This window comes from Zonotrichia albicollis, chromosome 8 (assembly GCF_047830755.1).
Source record: "Zonotrichia albicollis isolate bZonAlb1 chromosome 8, bZonAlb1.hap1, whole genome shotgun sequence".
Classification (NCBI taxonomy): domain Eukaryota; kingdom Metazoa; phylum Chordata; class Aves; order Passeriformes; family Passerellidae; genus Zonotrichia; species Zonotrichia albicollis.
The window spans coordinates 7,664,372-7,684,108 of record NC_133826.1 but is presented as its reverse complement, the minus strand read 5'-3'; the positions used below and the strand labels follow the sequence as shown (position 1 = coordinate 7,684,108).

The following is a 19,737-nucleotide window of genomic DNA, read 5'->3' as shown; positions in this document are numbered from 1 at the left end:
AACCCCCTTCCAGAGCCAGACAATCAGGTTTCCTGTCTAAAGGGGGACTGCACAGCATCCTGTCCACTGTCCAAGGCAGGCAGGGCTGCTGCAGGGTGAGAGGAGGGTTTGAAGCACAGGCATGAAGTTCACTATTTAAGAGCTTGGCCATGATTATCAAACACAAGCTGCCAGTGATCAGTGGCTGCTCAGCTCTGCAGCAGCAAATCCCTGCTCCAAAGTGCTCAGGCACAGCTGTGCCAGAGCTGCGTGGAATTTGCTGATGAAAGGACTTTGAGACTAAAAGTTAGTCTACTTTCTCCAACTTTCCAGCTCTCAAACAGAGATATTACTGCTTTCTACAAACCCTTGAAACATCAGGACATCTCTGCTCCAGAGGTGAGACGAGGACTCGGGCACAGCTCCGCAAATGTTGACTTACATAACTTCCAGAGTCAGAGCACAGAGTGTGGTGTGCAGGGGCTGTCTGAGGGATCCAGGTGCTGTGCCACTGGCAGAGCAGGGATTAATAAGTGCTCAGCAATGCAGGGTAGGCTGCTCCTCTTTAATTGCAGGGATGCACGAAGCATGAGTGGTTATTTGCTCACCTGAGCAGCTCCATCAGTAAATGGTGATGCGGGGAGCAACAACCCAGCCTGCCCCACACTCAGAGCCTGAGCTCCCTGCTTTGGCCATCAGGACACAAAACCTGGGAAAACTACACCCACTTGAGCCTGCGTGCTTGACAGGGCCCCCAAATATTTGTGTTGACTCAGTAATTCAAGAGTTCTAATCCCATGGCTAAATATCAGCTGGCCCTCATCAGTTCTCATTTGGAGAGGACAGAATGAGAAACCATTAGTTTACTTTTGGCTTCCCTACAAAACAGTGCATTCTCCCAGGCAGCAGCCATCCATTCCACCAGTGTTAGCAGCGAGGTCCTGGTCCAGGACAGGGGTTGCTAAGCAATATGGAAATACAAACAATAAATGAGTAACAGCCACCTGCAAAAGATTACACACCGAGCTGTACCTTGCCATGAAAGCCTGTGTTTGAAACTTCATCTCATTTGGATTCAAATTTGCTGAAATCGAATTTATAAAGAAGGAATGATTATTGTACAGAAGGTTTTGAGAGATGTAAACACTTCCTTTTCTATTACTGTGATTCACTTTGGGTTGTTCTCTACTGTTAGGCATTTAAAGCATGCAGCTCTGTGGAACACAATGGCTGGTTTCCTTATTACAGCACGCACTGGAAACTGCTTAAATATATTTTTCTGTCAACACGTATTTGTGATTCCCATATTTAAGGAGCGACTGCTGCTCTGTGTACACGTGCCACCAGCATGACTGATGCCAGAACGGTGTTTGCACAACTCCACTCCGGCAAAGATTAAACGCTGCTCCTAAGAAATCCTCTTTACAATGCCCAGCTATGCAAACAGCCCATACTAGGACATCTCACCAGAGAAACTTCCTCTCAAGGCCACCTCGCACTGGCTGTACCCGCCCTGAACTTGAGCAATGGGGCTGCTACTGTGCAGAGGGCAGATTCCTTCCCTGTGGGCTTGGTTTGTCACCCATTGGAAAGGTTCCATTGCCTCTAATAGGAATTCAGAGCCTCTCTGCAGCACGTCCCACGCCCAGGGCTGGCCAGGGCCACAGAGAGCAGGCACAGAGCAGTGCAGGCAACAAGATCCTCAGGATTCCATTGCGCCTTTGGAATGCGATCCACAGAGTTTAAAAACAAAAGATGCACCCTCTTGTCTAGATTGTTGCTGCCCTTGGACCTGTGAGCAAGCACAACAACGTGGTTCTGTGTATTCCCACAAACATAGTTAATTTGGGGTTTTTCTGGTTGCAAGTGAAACAATGGGAAATGAGAAGAAAAAAACCAACTTTTTGACAGTGGAAAACCAGCAAAACAATTCACTCTAAACCTTGGCATCCAGCTCAGCCATAGCAGCACTCAGACTCCTGTTCTGGCCATGTGGGAACCAAAGTGACCCCCCTTCTGTGCACTTCCACAGCAAAACCCAGAAGTAGTTTGGCTTCTTTTGGCTCACAGAGAGAGTGTTGAGGTTTGTAGCCACTGTAGACCAATTGCTCTCAGACACAAACACAAAGCTATGGTTTGCTCAACTGCAGGAATTTAATGACAAATTTGAACGTTTGTCATCAAAAGATTATCCTACCTGGGGCTAGATGCTCTTCTCAACCTTCATACACATCTGGTATAGTCTTATCCAAAACAAAAAGGTAATTTGCCCAGGTTATTTGGTGGGGGGGTTTTGCTGGGTTTCTGGGTGGTTTTTGTTTGTTTTGAGGGAGTTTTTCTTTGGTTTGGTGGGGTTTTTTTTGGGGTTTGGATTTTGTTTTATTTGGGTTGGTTGGGGTTTTTTTTGGTTGATTGTTTTTTTTTTTTTTTTTTTGTTTAAGTTAAGATGCTTTCACCTGGAGTTTCCTCCCTGGCTCAGAGACAGGAGGGCAGCTGTGGATGGGCAGGTAAAAGATGGGCAGGTAAAACTGTGCAAATCCCAAAGTGCCAACTTCTGTGGGCAGGTGTGTGGTGTTTGGGATTCTGGGGAAGTGAAGCAAGGCCAGGCAGTGCTGAGGCAGCAGAGGGAATTAGACTAATCCCAGCTCCAAGGGAGGTGCCAGGTTACAGAGCCGGATGCGGAGCTTAGCGTTCACTTTCTCAGGAATTCACTCCCCTCCTAACTCGGCTGCTGAGGAGATTTCACTCCACGTTATTGCTTAAGCTCACAATCACTCCATGCTTAAAGATTAATCTGCACAATAAACACAACAACAGCTACTAGAATTGAGGGCATCAGGGAGCAACGTGAACATTCGGGGTGTTTTTTTGGGGATATTACACATGCAGCTCAAGAGTTGCAAAGTTCAAAATGAATCTTGCCACAGGTCCTCAAGGCAAGCAAAGACAGATGAGTGTGGCACTACAAACCATCAGCTCACCTGAGCTATTCATGTTTCATAAATAAAAACAAAGAAAAACAATGGTGGAGCTCAGCCTGATATTGCAACAGTACCATGGGGAAGTGCAGGTACAGTACCCCAGAAATTAGAGCCATCAAAATATCAAAAAATGGCTAAAATTGCCAAGTGTAACTATCTGAAGCTACCCAAGAACCTTGAAAATGCAGCTCCCATTAAATTTATCTTCCAGGTGACTTTCCAAATCCCAGCGTCAAGTTTGCACTGGCATTCCCCATTTTATAAAAGCCTTTTGATAGTTTTCTGCTAAAGATTTTATGACTTTTAGAACAGAGGACATGGGATTGTGTCATCAGTGCTCATTTCTGACTCAAGGTGTGATGCTGAACAAGCCACCAACTCCCTGTTTTTGAGAACTACCAGACATTCACTGACAAGAAAACTACTTTCTCCGCTGGGACAATTTGAGGCTTCATTAGAAATGTTTACAAACAGTTTTAGAACAGGTAAAATCCTACATAAAAGCAAAGGCAGTTTTCATTTATGCACTGGTTAAGGACAGACTCTAGAGAGACAAACTAATGGCACCATACTGGGAGGTAATATCAGCATGATGTGGCAACAGAGAAATATCAGATGGGAAGTAGAGATCCTTCCAGATGACTTTCAGAAGTGGAATAATGGAGGTGAGATTAAGTTTGACAGCAAGTTCCTACAGTGATAGGAAGTCTGCTATACATTAACTCAAAGGAAGGATAACAACCTCAGCAGAGGCATTGATTGCAGCTGAATTATGAGCCCTCAGCATGACAAAGCCATGAAGATATTTCTAGAGAAAGGCATTTCTGGAAAGATAATGTCTCTGTAAAATGTACTGTTACCACCCAAGATAAAACCCAGCACAAAAGCATCACTGATGGGGAAAGATCAGGCAAGTGCAGGAGACACTGAGCAGGATAACAGCAGATGAATTGGTGAGTGTATCTCCCATGAAAAATTTAAAAGACAGGTCAGCCTAGCAAAGGTAAAGTGGATATGATCTCTCATAAACTCTTCAGAGACAGGGGGAAAAAAGCTGCTCAAACTTGGCAGCAACTCAAGAACAAATAAATAGACTGCTGATCATGAATAAATTCAAACTGGAAGCTGGGTAGGGGGAAACATAATAATCAAGTTCTGGGGAACAATGTTCTCAGTTTATCTGCAATTAGCATAGTAAAATTGGATCAGATTGACCTGTGGAACAGTGGGACTTCAACAGCACAGGACCAGTAACTTCAGTCCTGTGTTACAGGTCCAGACACTTCCAGGGCTACAGAAGAGTGGAACAGATATTCTTGGAGAACTTTCCAAAATGAGCAAGAAGGCCCTTACATCTTCTAAATTCTTCCTTTCCATAGCAGACTGTAATGTTTACTTTAACTCACCTGAAATATCATCTTACTCCTCCACTAGCCCAAGCCTTCCAATTAAACTGAACTATCTGACACATTCATACAGTTTGATGTGACCTGCAGCAAGGCAATTCAGGCTATAGCTGGAAGGATTATTTCACCATTTATTCCCTCTTTCAAGAAAAAACACATATATATCACAATGCATGAATTCCTGGCTTGATAAGGTGCTGTGCTCTTTTAAATACACCCTTCCCTGGGTTTCACTGGGGATACACCCAGTATCCATAATGCTCCAGAGACACCACCCAGCCCCATTTTCTACCATCATCTTTAATACAGAGAATTAATTGGTATCCTTCTATAGGCAAGACAATGCCAGATGAATTTAGGCAAAGAAGGGATTGTCACATAGCTTCCAGCCCTGGGAGTCAGCGAGGGATTAGCAGCAGCAGGACTCTCTGTCCTGTGCTAAGGCTCCACTAACCAAGGGATCCGTGGCTCTGCAAGGATGTAGGCCATGCCAGAGGGGACACAGGCAGTCCTGCAGGAGCCTGCAGGCAATTAAAAGCAGTGATGCAGCCGAGCATCCCCACAGGCAGTGAAAAGGGACTTCCCCTGAGAGAGGAAATCGCAGACAGGAACGATCTATTTGTCTCCCATGTCCCTGATAAGAAGGGAAGACTTGGGTATAAAGGCTTTAAAATGCAATGAGTCACTTCTCAAAAGAGGTCACTGAAATTTTGCCATGAGTCACTTCTCAAAAGAGGTCACTGGCTACTGAAATTTTGCTGAAGTGTTTAATACAGAGAAAATATGAATAACAAATATGAATCCCTCTAATCATACCATGTCTGATTCTTACAATAATTACATTTGGGGTACCTGACAGTACAAAGGGGAGATTTTTCACATGCAGAGCAGAGGCAATACTGGCCAACAAACCATCCCTCTGCTAAAAAAGCTCCACGAAAGTTGGCTTCCCAGACCAGAAAAAAGTTTGTTACCCAGCAATAAAATAAAAGATCCCAAACTTCTGTGGAACTGCCAGTGTAGTCCTTGCTCAAGGAGGAGAATGCCATGCATTGAGCCAGTGCACACAAAGCACCACCCCCCCCCCCAAATGCATTCAGCAAACTCTGCAGCCTGTGGGACTCTCTGCATCTCACCACAGGTCATTGATGAGAAGCAAATCTCTCACACACAGAGGGTGAAAACCCAGCAGGATCTTGCACCACAAAGGTGAAACCTCTCAGGTACAGGTTCTACCTGAGCTCCCAAATAGGAAATCGGATTAGTCGGGCAAGCAAGGAGACCTTGAGAGCAACTTCTGCACCACCCATAACCCTGCAAAACATCACCAAGGCCTTGCCCAGAGTGTTTAATAATCCTGCAGCACTGGGGTAAGGGCATCAGCTGGTTTCTGCCCTTGGTATTACAACATGCACTTAAACTGCTCTGACCTAACTCCTCCCATCATTAAGGCACTAGTTAGTTCAAACCTTCCCAACCCCTCCCAATCCACGTGGGAAAGGGTCACCTTCCACCAGCCCCAGAAAGGGAGGGAACCCAGACCAGGCAGAATTTGCCAGAACCTTTTTTCCTGAGGTCATCAGATGAAGGTGATAATTTTAACCAGATCAGCTCAGCAATGATGTCCTGTCCATTCTCTGGAAGCTGGACAAACCAGCATGTGAGCTTTCAATTGGCAGAGATATTAATTTCAAATCAATAGGAAGTACAAAAAATATCAATAGGCATTTAGGAGTGAAACATTAATTACTTTTCAAAGGATGCAGTACACAAATTTCCTGGTGCCTTTACAAATAGAAATAAGTCAATAACATGATTTCATAACATTTATAAATGACTAAGTTAATTAACAGGGAATCTTCAGAGAGATGAAGAAGGAAATTTAGAAGAACCTTGTCTAGCATAATTCAAAATTCTCAAAGGAAGGAAGTGACTTCTTAGAAGAGATTAATTGTAAGTTTTTTTACTTTACCTTGATAGAATATCTGTTTACATATTTAAGCTGGTTTTGACCTTCAAAATTCTGGCAAAGAACAATTTTCATTAAACCATCTCAGTGGAGGAACTCGGCAGTTCCTCATCTCATCGGTTAAGAGAGGATATTGAGTATTTAGCAGGAATGGTCAAACAAAATGTGTGTAAGTCCAAAGCAGCCTTTAATTTATCATAGCAGACACAGCAAGCTCTGCTGTCAGGTCAGATTCCTTCTTGGGACTTGGCTGGAGGCTCCAGAGTGGAGTAATTCCACAAAAGTTGAAGTTTCTCCCTAAGGATACTCTACCCAATTCTGAGAACACGTCACAACATAATGGTGATAACTCTTCCCCATCCTTTGGCAATTCAAAGGCATCTTCATCCAAGGAAACCCTGCACATATCCTGAAGACACATTCCAGGAGTAAAATGGCTCTGGCTTCCTTTCTTCTAAGTTTTACTTCTTGTGTCCTATTTTCTGTGAAACTCTGTTCACCTGCTGCCCTTCACAGCCCAGCTGGGCCCCATCACCCACCTGCCTGGCCCAGCTGTGAGTGCAGGAATGAGCAGCTGGAAAGCAGGAGGAACGTGCTGTGTCTCCTCACTGGCATGTGAGTGGTACAGAAGCAAAGAGGAAAGTGGAGCAGAGATAAACACTCATTTGAAGAACAACATTTCCAGGACAGAGCTACACTTAGTAATAGAGTAAAAATAGACTGGGACATCAATTGGTTAAGTATCAAATTATATCAGAGTTTTTTTTCTTCAAAATTAAATTAAGGTTGGCCCACAAAATGAAATTAGTATTGTATATCACATTTTAATACAAAGTGACGTGTCCTAAACTACCAGATTGTATTACATTAACTAAACCAAACACTCCTATAGAAAGAATTTCCATAAAACTCAAATGAGTTTGGGTAGTCATAAAGGAAAAGCATTTCAAAAAATGAGTCAGTCATGACCTAGAAAATCTGTGGTGGAAGGAGAGTGAAGGCACTCAGTCAGTCTATTGAGGTGTTTGTGAGCTGCAGAAATACTGGGGGAAGATATTAAGACAGGCAAATTAAGAGCTAGGAATAAGAAGTTAAGCCAGAAAGACTCACAGAGAAATAAGGCACAAGTTGAGCAGCAAGGGCAGCACTAAGCACTGGAATAAACCACTCACGGAAAAGATGGATTTCACACATTGATGGATTCTCAAGAATGCTTGATTTTCTGAACAGCATTGCTGTGGTCCAGCCAAGGTTTCTTTTCAAGGGAGCAGCTGAGTGAAGTTTTGTGATGTGTTCTGCAGAGAGCCACACCAGCTCATGGAACGGCCCAGCAGCCACCACAGCCTGCACACCTCCAGGCACAGCTAAAAACACCCTTATCAAGAACCACACTCAGATCACAGCATTGGAAATGGCTCTTTCTTCCCCAGTTCACCAGGTGGCTGTTCTCACACAGCAGCTGGGAAAAGGAACTAGCAGAGGGCAGATTAAAGCCATAGATCAGAATATATCTGTCAAGGTGTCCAGTGTTTTCCAGCACTCACCTGGGCACTGCCATTAGGTGTGAGACTTCCAGGCCACTGACTCTCTGCAAAAGCAGGGGAACCTCTGAGAAATGAATGTTTTTAAGAGATACTGCTGAAAGATTTACTTATTCCATGTTATCACTTAAAGACCTCCATGTGAGAATGAAATTTTCTTTGCTACAATCTAGGCATTGACAGAGCAGGGGGAAAAAAAAGAAAAACAACAAGAAAATGCTGCTGTGTGAAGTCCCTGACTGGCAAAGTCTGCCTTGCAGTGACAGCAGCACTACCAGACCTCCCAAGGAAATGCTCTAGTTCTGTGTCAGTCACCCCCAGGAATAACAAGCAGGTATTTCACTTCAGAGCCCTGCTGACAATTTGCAAGGCAGGAATCATGAAACGCTCCTGCCTTGTCCCTCTGAGGCAAGCACAGAGCACACACTCCCATTTGCAGAAGGAACAGCACTGAGAAAGGAACACCAGGAAAACAGGCAGGGCTGGGGACCATCAGGAACATTATCCAGTTGTGGGTTTACATGGCACAGGCAGATTTACATAGAATAATGGCACATCACACCTGTACACACACAGCTGTGTATGTGCAATAGATAGAGGTCCCTGGCTGCAGAAGAAAATGCTGATTTTTCCACTTCCTAAAGGTTAAATTCTGGGAGCTTTAAGAGTGATTGGATTTTTTTTAATTAATAAAACTTTTCACGGATTGAAACTTTAAATTCCAGTAAAACTGCTTGGGATTTTGGTGTTTGGCTACTGGCTTCAACTCAATGGCACATACTAACTGTCTGTGAAAGGGGGAAAGGACTATGTGACCCTTCTACCACCTCTTCTTTGCCTTCCTGCACCACCAGACTGGGATGCTCCTCCACATCAGGCTGGGTGAGTGAATCTCAGTTACTCTGTAAGTTCAGGAAAGCCACAGAGTGGAAGTTGCCCAGACCCATCAATGTGGCAATAAACAACATTTCCTGGATGAGCTGCATTAGGGGACAATACCTAAAGAGAAGCCAGCCCTCAAGGATGTCCTTCCCAGTCCTAGAAAGGAGGGTGGCTCCTTGCATTGTCCTCCAAAGGAGATATCATCCTAGAACTGCACCTTCAGCCTTGTTTAACCTCAAAGGCACAGCCTGGATTGCTTATTCCTGTAAGGATCTACAGCAAAAAGAAGAACTTGATCCTGGAAGATGAAAGTGTCCTTGCAAACGCAAAGAAAACCAATGAGTGTCAAAGAATTTTAATATACAGTGCAGGAAAAGAAAGCAAAATTCTACTTTACAGAGTTTTAGTTTTTCATAACCTTAGACTCTTAAAGAAATGAAATTACAGAACATTAACTTGAAGGCAATGCTTTGACCCAACCACCTTCCATCCTACACACTTTGAGAATTATTCTCTAAAGGTACTTCCATAAATCCTGCAAAGGACTCCATAAGTAAAGGTAAAGTCATAGTTCATCTGGCTCACAAATACAGAATGTCCAAATGGACTATTTTCAAGTATGAGTGGCTTAATACCCCAACTGAAACATGGAGAAAGACATCTCCCAGAATGATACTCAGTTAATTACAAGAAAAATGAGAAACACATGAAAGTACATTTTTTTTAAACTAAACTACAATTCAGTAAGATTTAAATAAACATTTGGGCTGACATTAAAGATGTATTTGAGTATAAAGTATATGAAGCTTCCATAAAAGCTTTTTCATCTGAGTCTCCTGTGGAAGGGGCTGGTACCAGTGTGATATGGCACTACCAAGGCACATTCCCTCTGCTGCTGTCCCAGGGCATCATTCACATGCAGCAGGGTGAACACCAAAGGGTGTTCACAGCCAATTCTTCTAATGATCAGGCTATCCCATGAAACCTGCACCCCTCACTCCAAAAGCATGAAAGCTCAGGCCAACTATAAAGGATACAAAAACACCAACACACGTCATTTCTTATCTTCTATTTCATAGAATTTTAGCAATTTTTATATTACAATAAAGGCTAAATCACCCCCAACCTATGCCTCTCTTGGGTTGTTCAGGAAATTTTCTGTGACTCTTTAATTTCAAATCACTAAAGACCAAAATTCAGCATGACAGTAGGTAGCCTGATGCAATAAACATATATATTCATAAAGACTTCAGTTCCATTAAGGCTTTACTATCAATAAACAAGGAACATAAAGTTGATATCCTGCTAAATGTGGATGAAACAATTTCCTTCGTAGGAAGAAGTTTTCTAGCCAGAAGGCAGCACAGAAAAAAATCCTTTAGGCTCAGCTTCTTCCTCCCCTCCCAGATTGCCTTTCACCTTTGCTCTGATCCAGCCATAATGCAACTTCATCTGATGCTGTAAGTGAGGTATTTTCCTCTTTATGGTAAACAAATGATCTCACAACCACAGAACCATGATTTCACTGCATGACAAGAGGGTATCTGACACACGGAATGAAAGTTATTGTTCAAATATAAACAGGAAAAATAATTGCAAAAGTAAAACAGATGAACAACCACATAAATTAATTCCTTCCTGAATCACTGCTCCTGTTGTCCAAGTCCAAATGATTCTCTTTCCCTATTTAGGAACCCTGAGGGGATGAAAAAATATCCAAGATGGTGAAATTAAAAATTAGCTATTGAGCATGAAACATGCAATGATTGCACTTCATAACGCTTTTATTGCCTTGGTATTGTATGAATCACTTCAGAGTTCCACACTGTTATGATGAAAAAAATGACACCAATAAAGTCTGAGCAATTGATGTTATGACTTCATCAATCCGAGACTAAAGGCACACATAGAATGACAAATATTTTCAAGAGTATGGAGAAAGCTACCACCTCATTCTGAGGAGGCACAAGTTGTGTCTTTGTCTCTTTCAGAAGAGAATTCTCATGTCAGAAAGATGGAATATTTAAATAATCCTCAGTGCAGCTCCATGTGACACAACCTTGCTTTCCCTTTCTGAAGCCAGTCAGATTTGGTGTTCTCAAGAGCTAATACACAGTGAAGCCACAGCTAATACACAATGTTCCCAATTCACACAATTCTCTGAGCTTCTGCATCAAGATTGTATCATTTTAACAATGACCTGCACTTAGCTTTAATTTCTAAAAGTCTATAGATTCTGGAAGTGTGAAGTAGAATTATCTTTGCAATTTCAGTAAATCCCAAAAAGTTCAATTTATTGCTACTTAAAACTTCCAAGAGGACAATAATCGCTTCTTAAGACAACAAAGCAGCCATCACAGTAATCTCTCAGATACAACATCAAAGGTAAGGTGCAAAGAAGTGACCTCCCACAGGGAGAATGCACCTGCTTTTGACAGCCAACAACAGCTAACCAATCCAACCTTGAATTCCTGCTTAGAGTTCAACTTCGACATAAGTATTTTACTATTTTCTTTAAAAACTCTCCCATCTCTATAAAGCACCAGTAAATCCAAACCTGTTCTGGAACAGCAGAAGTGAACAAATTTTTCCCCTCTCTAATAAATATTAGTTTTCTTTTTTTTTTAATTGAGTGGCTAGATTTCAGCTATTAAAGTCCCTGGTATGATTCTTTCCTTTAACACAACAGCTCATATCCCTTATAAAATCACTAATAGAAAATAAAGCCCTTTTTGTTAACTCTAATCTTGCTTCCTTGCAAGTGTGCCAGAGGCACTTTAATATGGATCAGATCATGAATATCACAAATTACTGCAGCAATGTGTGGCAACAGAAGATCAGATTATTCATATAACAGCAATACCTCCTTCCTGCTTTGATTAAAAAAAGAGTAAACTGTCACTTCCTCTTAAATCCATGTCTTTCTGATCCTTACAAATCCAGGTTTACAGTATGAGGTAATGGCATAGCACAAACCTTAGAATGACAAATGAGGGGTATTACAGGGTGTAATAAAACCTACTTCACTTTCTGTCAAAACTCTCTCCTGCTTCTCATGATGTACAGGTAAGAAGTTACCCTAGAGCAGGAAAAAGTTAGTAGGGACTATTTTCTATAGTTTCCTATGGTAGATTCACAGCAGACGCAATATGAACAAAGCAAACTATGTACGGGCAGGCACAATTATGGAAAAATTAATGTACCAACAAGAACAGCCCTGGTCATAAACGCAGTGCAGGAAAATGAAATGAAACTCACAGTTAATTTATACATCAGTTTTGCAATGCAGAAAAGCACACCTCATTAAAGTTCCTATTTTTCTTGGGTATTGCTAGAACATGGAACTGCAGCCTATTTCCTTACTTCAAACAGACACACTAGGAAACAATTGTACAACCTTGATACTGGCTCATGGGGAGGGAAAAGACAAGAGTAATGACCAAATAAAAGTATGAAATGTTATTCACACACCCATTACTCCCTGCAGAGCACCCAGCACGCTGCCATACAACCACAGTGTGCAGAAATGGCTTATTATTAGCAAAAAACTTATTTTCAGTATCCAAAGATTTAGTTCAAGTTGAAACACAGTGTTCTACCTTTAATATATTCTACTTCTTTAACATGACTCAACAAAGTTTCGAGTGGCACATTAAACACCACTTGCCCACTCCAATGGACACATTTCTTAGCCCCCATTGACACTACGTTTCAAAGGGAACTGAACTTTTTTGTGCCACTCAAATATCCCTGTTGAACTCAAATGAAAACTAGCCTGGGCTGATGAAATCTCCAGGAAAAATTTAATGATGCCTTCCAAGATACTGTGCCCAAGGAGAGCATTTTAATTCTTCAGCAAAATGCAGTATTAACATCTGATGGGACTAGTACGTCAAGGAGAAGCCCTAGAAAGGTGATGCTGGTTTTGCAGAAGGAATTAACACCTCTGATTTTTGGGGCCAGGCTGGAGTCCTAACTCTAATTAAATTCTAAGCTGCTTTTTCCAGGTTTCATAAAATAGGCTTATCTTCTAAGAAGTTCAGCTTGATCTTCTCATTAAAGAATGTGTTACAATGGAAACACATTAGTACTAAAGCCATAAAATACTAAGGAAATTATGGGCACTTTCCCCAAAATAGTGGGTTGCCTTAGTATCACGTAAAAAAAACCAACCCTGTACATTCACAAGTCTGCTTGAAAAGGGGAAACTTGCTGTTTAAATGTTTTTTCAGTGTTATCTCTATTTGTTCTCTTTAATTAATAAAAGAATACATGCAGTGACATTTTAAACACTAATCTGCTATTTAGCATCCCAAATTAGGAAACATAAACATTTATGTACTTCATTAAACACTACCTAAGAACACTTTTGATATTAGCAGGAGACAAGGGAGGCCATCCAAAGAAACTTCAGGGCACACATAAGACACTGGAAAAACACACTCCTGCTCTTTCCACCCCTCACCACAAAAGCTCTGGCTCCATCCCATGGGAAGCAGCTGTTGAGAAATGAACCCTGGAAATCAATGGGATCTGACACACCAGTTCAGTCACACTGTGGGGTTAAGGGAAGGGACAGGAATGCAGGTGCACCAGTGGTGAAAATTTGATGTTCCTGTTTGGCAGCACAGCACGAGGCTGGTGCAAGGTAACCATAAAAGTGACTTTAGAAAGCATAAAGCAAACACTTAGCTATGAGTTAAGACACTAATTACATACAGGTGAAGTACAGGGAGAAACAACCTGCTGTTTGTCTCATCACTTCCAAGAGAGGGAGGGCAGGTCTAGCACTCCTCCTCCTCCCCTCTTCTTACACTCACCCAGCCCTTTAAAATGTTGCCATCTTATTTCAAAGCTCCCATACCTTTTCAGTGATTTCTCATGGACAGCTCCTCACAGCACTGACTCTTCTTCACAGCACAACCAACAAATTCCAGCTGTCCTCTCCCCCAGCTAACCCCCTCTTTTGTAGCACTCATCTCCTCATTGGACACAGCTGTGGCCTATTAAGTTCAGGGCTGTTCTTAATCTTTGGTGATGAGCACAGCTGCAAGTCCTCAGGTGTGAGATTGCCTTCTGCACTATTCTCTTACCTTCTATCCCTCCACATTAAAGAATTATGGTATCATTTAGGTTGGAAAATACCTTTAAGATCACCAAGTCCAGGCATTCACCCAGCACTGCCTATCCCACCACTAACCCATGTCCCCAAGTGCCACATCTTTATCTTTTATCATTTAAATACTTCCAGGCATAGTGAGTCCACCCGAGCAGCCTGTTCCTTTCCACATTATCTACATTATAGGACACTGAAAAAGGCTTCACCTCAGGGTGAACCAGTGCTACAGGAAGGTGATAAGAAATGGGAAGTTTTGCAAGACTACAGGAAACAGAATTGCAGTGGTAAAGAAACAAATGCTGACACTTGGGAACAGGCAGGCTGCAAGGGAGACAATCACAGCTGTGAGCACAGAATAAATGGAAGGCTAAGTGAGATCACAAACCCTCAAAATTCATCAATCCAGATCTCAAATTATCTCTAAATCCTTCATGAAAAGAGAATATTTTGCTTCACTTACACGCAATAACATATAGTTCAATGACAAATGACATTTTTTATGACAAATTATTTCTAAAAACGTTGCATCGCAAGTCTAACTTCAATGTAGAAAATTATTTTTATTTGTAATTAAAATTTGTGCTAAAAGTGTCCATTTTTAAATTATGGACGCAAACAAAATTGTACTAAATTTTCTACTGTACATACTCTTGCCATAGTGTGGCAAATTTTAAATTGTTTGAAAGTACAAATACACTAAAAAGGTAATATTTCAAGAACAACAGTATGGACACACTGAGAAACTTTATACCACAACCAGAAATTTGAAGTGTCTTGGTCCCTGTAAAAGAAGTGGTTTTAGATTTATTTGTTAAAATGAATTATCATGATTTTACAGCTTACAGCTTTGGGTTCTTTGTTGTTCATCATTTAGTTTTTATTTTTTTAACTGTGATGGTAATAGTGATCTGCCTACAAGATAATTGAAAAAGAAACGTTCTTTGTGTATTTTTGATCAAATATATTGTTAGAGATCAAAACAAAGATTTATAAAAACAAACAATTGAAATTTCATTTCAGAAAAAAACACTTTGTAAAATACAGTAAAATCCTTTCCAATAGCAAAGTGAATTTTGTACAGTTCTTCCTTCTAAGCAGATGTTTTACTGCAGCTGAGATCCACTAACTCCAGCAAAACTCAACGCAGGGCAAACGGGTCGGTGTCCACAGAGCCAGAACCAATGTACAACCGCAGGTAACAAACTGCAACTCGCTGGAGAAACCTTGGAAACTTCAGTTTTCATTGGGAGTGAACTTACAATATATCTTACATTAGTTAAAAGCAGTTTACACCATGACAGAACTGCTCAAAAAACGAATCAGTTATAGGAAGAGAGCAACGCTTCAATTCAGCTTCTCCCATCAGCAAAAATGCCACACAAATCAAAAACCAACACTTAAGTAAAACACTAAGACTTTATTAAAAATCCAAAATTTATTGCAAATTGTACTTTGCAATTTCCCTCCTTTCTTCATTTTTACATGATTTATTGATATCCATGATTTTTTCACAGATGTACTTGTTGACTTTGGAGAGTCTCTGTGCAATTTCAGTTTCATCCACAGTTTCTTGTGCTATTCTATCATACAAACATTCTGGGGAGAAAAAAAAAAGGAAAGAGTCATTAGGATATTTTTAGAAAACACAATAGCCCTGAGTTGGGCTGACTACTCAAGAGACAGCAGTGAGTAAGCACTGTGTATATTTGTTGCAAGACAAGAGAAGCTTTCCTTGATTCACTGTCTATCTTGTTTCAGTCAAGATTTGTCACCAGGCTTGAATCAGTGGCATGACCAATTTCCAGTTATGCTGTGACTACATTAATAGGCTTTCCATACAGAAACAAGGCTAAACCCAACCTTTTACAGTGCCAGCCTTGCCTGCATGACCCCTGCATCTGTCTGAATCTCCACAACAGATTTAGTCTCTTCCCAGGTGAAGTGTCCCACCAGAGCTGTATCCACAGTGAGTCACTCCCACCTTCACCCCTTCAGCAGGGTATGGAAATGACAATGCTCAGGAAGAGAAGCAGTAAACAGCAGGAGAACATCTTATTTATTTCACTTTTTGTATCTCTTCTATATCAATGTTCATGTCTTTATCAGCTGCCCTGTCCCTGGGCTTATTTCACTTTTACTGGCGGATTATTCAGGACAAGTGCCATCTCCTTGCATGTTTGATCAATACACATTCTGAAATACACATTATCTGGAATACAAAAAGCAAGAGATAGCAGTAACTGCAAAAGCAATGTGGGCAGTGGAAGTTGAGACAATTTTTCTTCCCAGATTTGGAAGTTTGGTGCCAGAATCCTGCAGAAGTTACTGAAATCTGAAGTGGAGCAACACACATAACTCCTTAGTGACAGGCAGGTTTGGGGTATTTGGTTTTCATAAACAGACCAAGTATTTTGTTGTGTAGGCTTCCCAGACTGGTTAAACAAATTCTGTTCTGCTTTGCCTAGTGATCTATTCCATTAGCTGTTTATTGCTTCATATACAGAAAGCCATAGAGATTATTGCTTAATTAATGTGCTTTACAACATTTCTAATGCACCATATTAAAAAGTTATGAAAATTAAGTACTATGCATGTTTTGTAGTTCATTTGGAAACCTCTGAGAAGTTTTATAAAAGGTTATTTTGCATTAACAAGGTTTATAACAGTGCACATCCATCATACTTTTTATCATTTATTACATACTACACAGTGGGGATTTTTAAGAAGCTATAGAGATATCAGACACATTAAGAGCTAATGTTGTCATTCAAAAATCTATTTTAAATAAGTTAGTCTGTGTCCACAGAATGATGAGAACATCTAAAGCAATGTGAATTTTATGTTGTAAGATGTACTGAATATAAAATAAATGAAATTAACCAGCATGCAGCCTGATAGCTGAAATGCTGATCCTCCATAAACTGTGATTGGAAATACAACACCTAAGAAGAGGCACATCACATCACTGGGAGCCTGAAGAAAGGCAGTGTGTTTGCAGGACGTAAGCTGGCTCTACAAGGGTGTCAGAACACTCCCAGGCAGATACACCCAGTAAGGTGAACTCCCAGTGAAAGACAGGCTGTGTTGTTCATTTAGCCACAAAGTCAAGCAAAGAATCACTTAACACAACTCATTCAAAAGCTGTAATTTTAAAAGTTGGTGTGAATCAGACAGATCCTTGATCAGAGTTTTTTCTCTCCATCTCTTCCATTTTTGTGAGGGGGTGCAGAAATAGTAGTTTAGTGCTTGCATAAGGACAATGGCTTAGGGCTTTAAAGAACAATTTGGAGGTTCTGCTCCCTTGTTTTTTGGCTTTACAGGATCACAGAGACCCCCCTTTGTACTGCTGAATACCAAATATTCAAGTAGACCTCAAAGGCTAACCAAGAGCTTCACTGCTTTTTGTGATGCGTGATAAAAATCACTGGCTATGGAACACTCCCTCAAATCTCAACTATTTCTCCCCTTGCTGGTCATTTATTTGTTTTGTTTTGCTTTCTTCTCCATGGTGGGGCAAGACCTGCTAACACTGACGCAAAGGACACGACAACATGGAAAATCATGGTTATGAACTACCCAGTCCCACTGATACAGGCAGCCTGACACCTCCAACACTGGCCATGCAGATTAACTGGATCAAGAGGAGATTGTACAGGCTGGAGTCTAACAAAAGGGGAACCAGACACAACGTGAAAGAAACACTAAAAAGAGGAACATGGAAAACCAGGGCATGTAACAGTAGAATTCAAATGAGGGTTGAGGCTTGAAGCAGAAGTATGACAGAAAACACAGAAAAACGAGGAAATAGGGAAGAGCTGAATTGCTGGTGAGTGTAAAGGTATGGAAGAGAAGAAAGGGAAGGGCCCCATCTGCCTCTCATCATGTACTTGTTGGAGCAGACTCCCAAACTCACTGTAGCCAAAACAAGGGGAGTTAGAAGAAAGCTGTCATTTAAATGGCTTGAGCCATTGGAGTAACCCTGACAAAAGTAGAAGAGGAAATTCTCACAGAAACAACCTTGCCAGCAGCACTGAGGAGCAAAAGCCTCCAGCAGGGAAACTGGAAACCACATTGCAATGGGCCAGTGGAAAATAACCCCCTTGTGCTGCGTGCTTGTAAACGCACACCAGGGCAACCAATTCTGCTTCCCTTTTGGGAGAGCCACTGCCACAGAGTGGATTCCTTATGTGGCCAGTACGTCACTGCCCAGCTACATCTGTAAGGATTGTACCTAAGACCCCAGACAGAGCTAGAAAATCAGCATGGAACAGCTTCCACTTCCACATATAATCTTGAAGCAGCTTAGTGAAAAAAACACAAAAACCTACACCCTTTACTCATTTCCTATAAACTAAGAAAGATGACAGTACGGAGATAAGTTTCCAATTTCTCCCCACACAACACAGACACAGACACACGCACACACTCAGAGAGGAACTGTATTTCTTACTCCAAAACATGGTACTTTCATGGCCAATTACACCACCTCTTAATGAGTTCACAGTTAAGAGCACATAGCAACTAAGAACAGGAAAAGCAGAATAATGAAGCTCTACCAAATGGGGAGGTTTCTTTCAGCCCTACTGCAATTTAGTATGAACACAAAACCTAAAAATCCAATTTCAGTATGCATTCCATGAGGAAACAACTCAGTTCTGACTTAAAAAGAAGCCTGAAATACCAAGAGAGACAGAAATGATGCAACACAGGCATGATGATACAAAGGGACTGAAATTCACCATTCAGTTTAAATAAAGGAGAAAGCCTCCTCTCTCTCAAAGTACTACACACATGGACTCAGGCTTGCAGTTACTGAAAGTGTCATTGCAATTTTCCCTACCAGATGAGGTCAGCGATTTACACTTCCTGTCCAAATTCCAATTCAAGTGCAACAATTAATTTTTACTATTTCCATTTTCTTCACTTAAAAGGGTAGAACTGTTCTTTCTTGCCTTTGAAGGTATGCGTATTTTTATAGTCACAGCTATAATGGTTTCTGTGCCTCATGCCAGAGCTGGTTATGTTCTGGATAAAAGAATGTTGTAAAGCTACTCTCAGTCTTGTTTAAAGGAATATATGCACTTTAAAAAAATCAGCATGTTACAAATGAATTCTAGAACAACATATTGTTCTTCAGGCTCAGAGTCCTGCCCTGCAAGTGGTCTAAAGTGATGATTTTCAAACCTTACTGAAATCAATGTACAACTCTTCAGCTGTGGAGGCCTGCACTGTGCACAGCTATTGCAACGTGTTCTACTGCTCCTGGGTACGTATGCACTTCACAATGCAATAGCAATCTGAATTACAGTTTTTAATCAGTTAATTTTAAATGAGCTGAAAAGAAGCATCTTTCAACTCGGTGATTAATGGTTAAACTCCAAAGCAGGAAGCAAAAGTTTTCAAATAACCTACCTCTGACAATGCTTAATTTGTGAGGTGAGAGAGGTGGCTTGGGAACGGCATCTTTCTTTTTTTTGGTTGCAACTCCTGTGACACTTCTGTTCTTGAGAACATCTGTTCCCCAAATCATAACCGCTAGATTTTTTGTATACTTTGAATCTCCTTGTGTTACTTGCAGCTGGTGCCATTTCTCCTCATCTACCCAAATTCCACTGCCAAGATGGACCTAGAAGGTAGTAATAATAACAACTTATCTATGGTATGTAGCACACAACAGTATCCAAGTGCTGTAGGAACATTAATATTAGGAACTAAAATAACAGTAATTAGGGCTGAACAAATTCATTTTGCCTAACTCTGAAACTCTTCCAACTTTGTGGGTCAGGGAGTTCAAGTCAACCTCAATAAATAATATAGTTCCTTTTAGTAATCCCTACTTTTCCCCCCCACATAACCTCTC

The 19,737-nt window shown here is 41.2% G+C and overlaps 1 protein-coding gene across 11 annotated transcripts in view; it reads right to left on the bottom strand.

Annotated features, from left to right (window-relative positions):
* Window positions 1–19,737, bottom strand: part of BEND5 (BEN domain containing 5) — an 873,054-nt gene that overhangs the window by 304,821 nt on the left and 548,496 nt on the right. For 8 of the 11 annotated variants that reach the window (XM_074545829.1, XM_074545837.1, XM_074545831.1 and 5 more), the window contains 2 exons: window positions 19,290–19,503; window positions 15,280–15,473 (listed from right to left, as the gene is read on the bottom strand). The exons of the other annotated variants lie outside the window; for them this stretch is intronic. In XM_074545829.1, coding sequence (XP_074401930.1) covers window positions 15,313–15,473; window positions 19,290–19,503 — 375 coding nt within the window. In that variant the 3' untranslated portion in view covers window positions 15,280–15,312. Of the gene's footprint in view, window positions 1–15,279; window positions 15,474–19,289; window positions 19,504–19,737 lie in introns of those variants that run through there. 11 annotated transcript variants of the gene reach the window in all.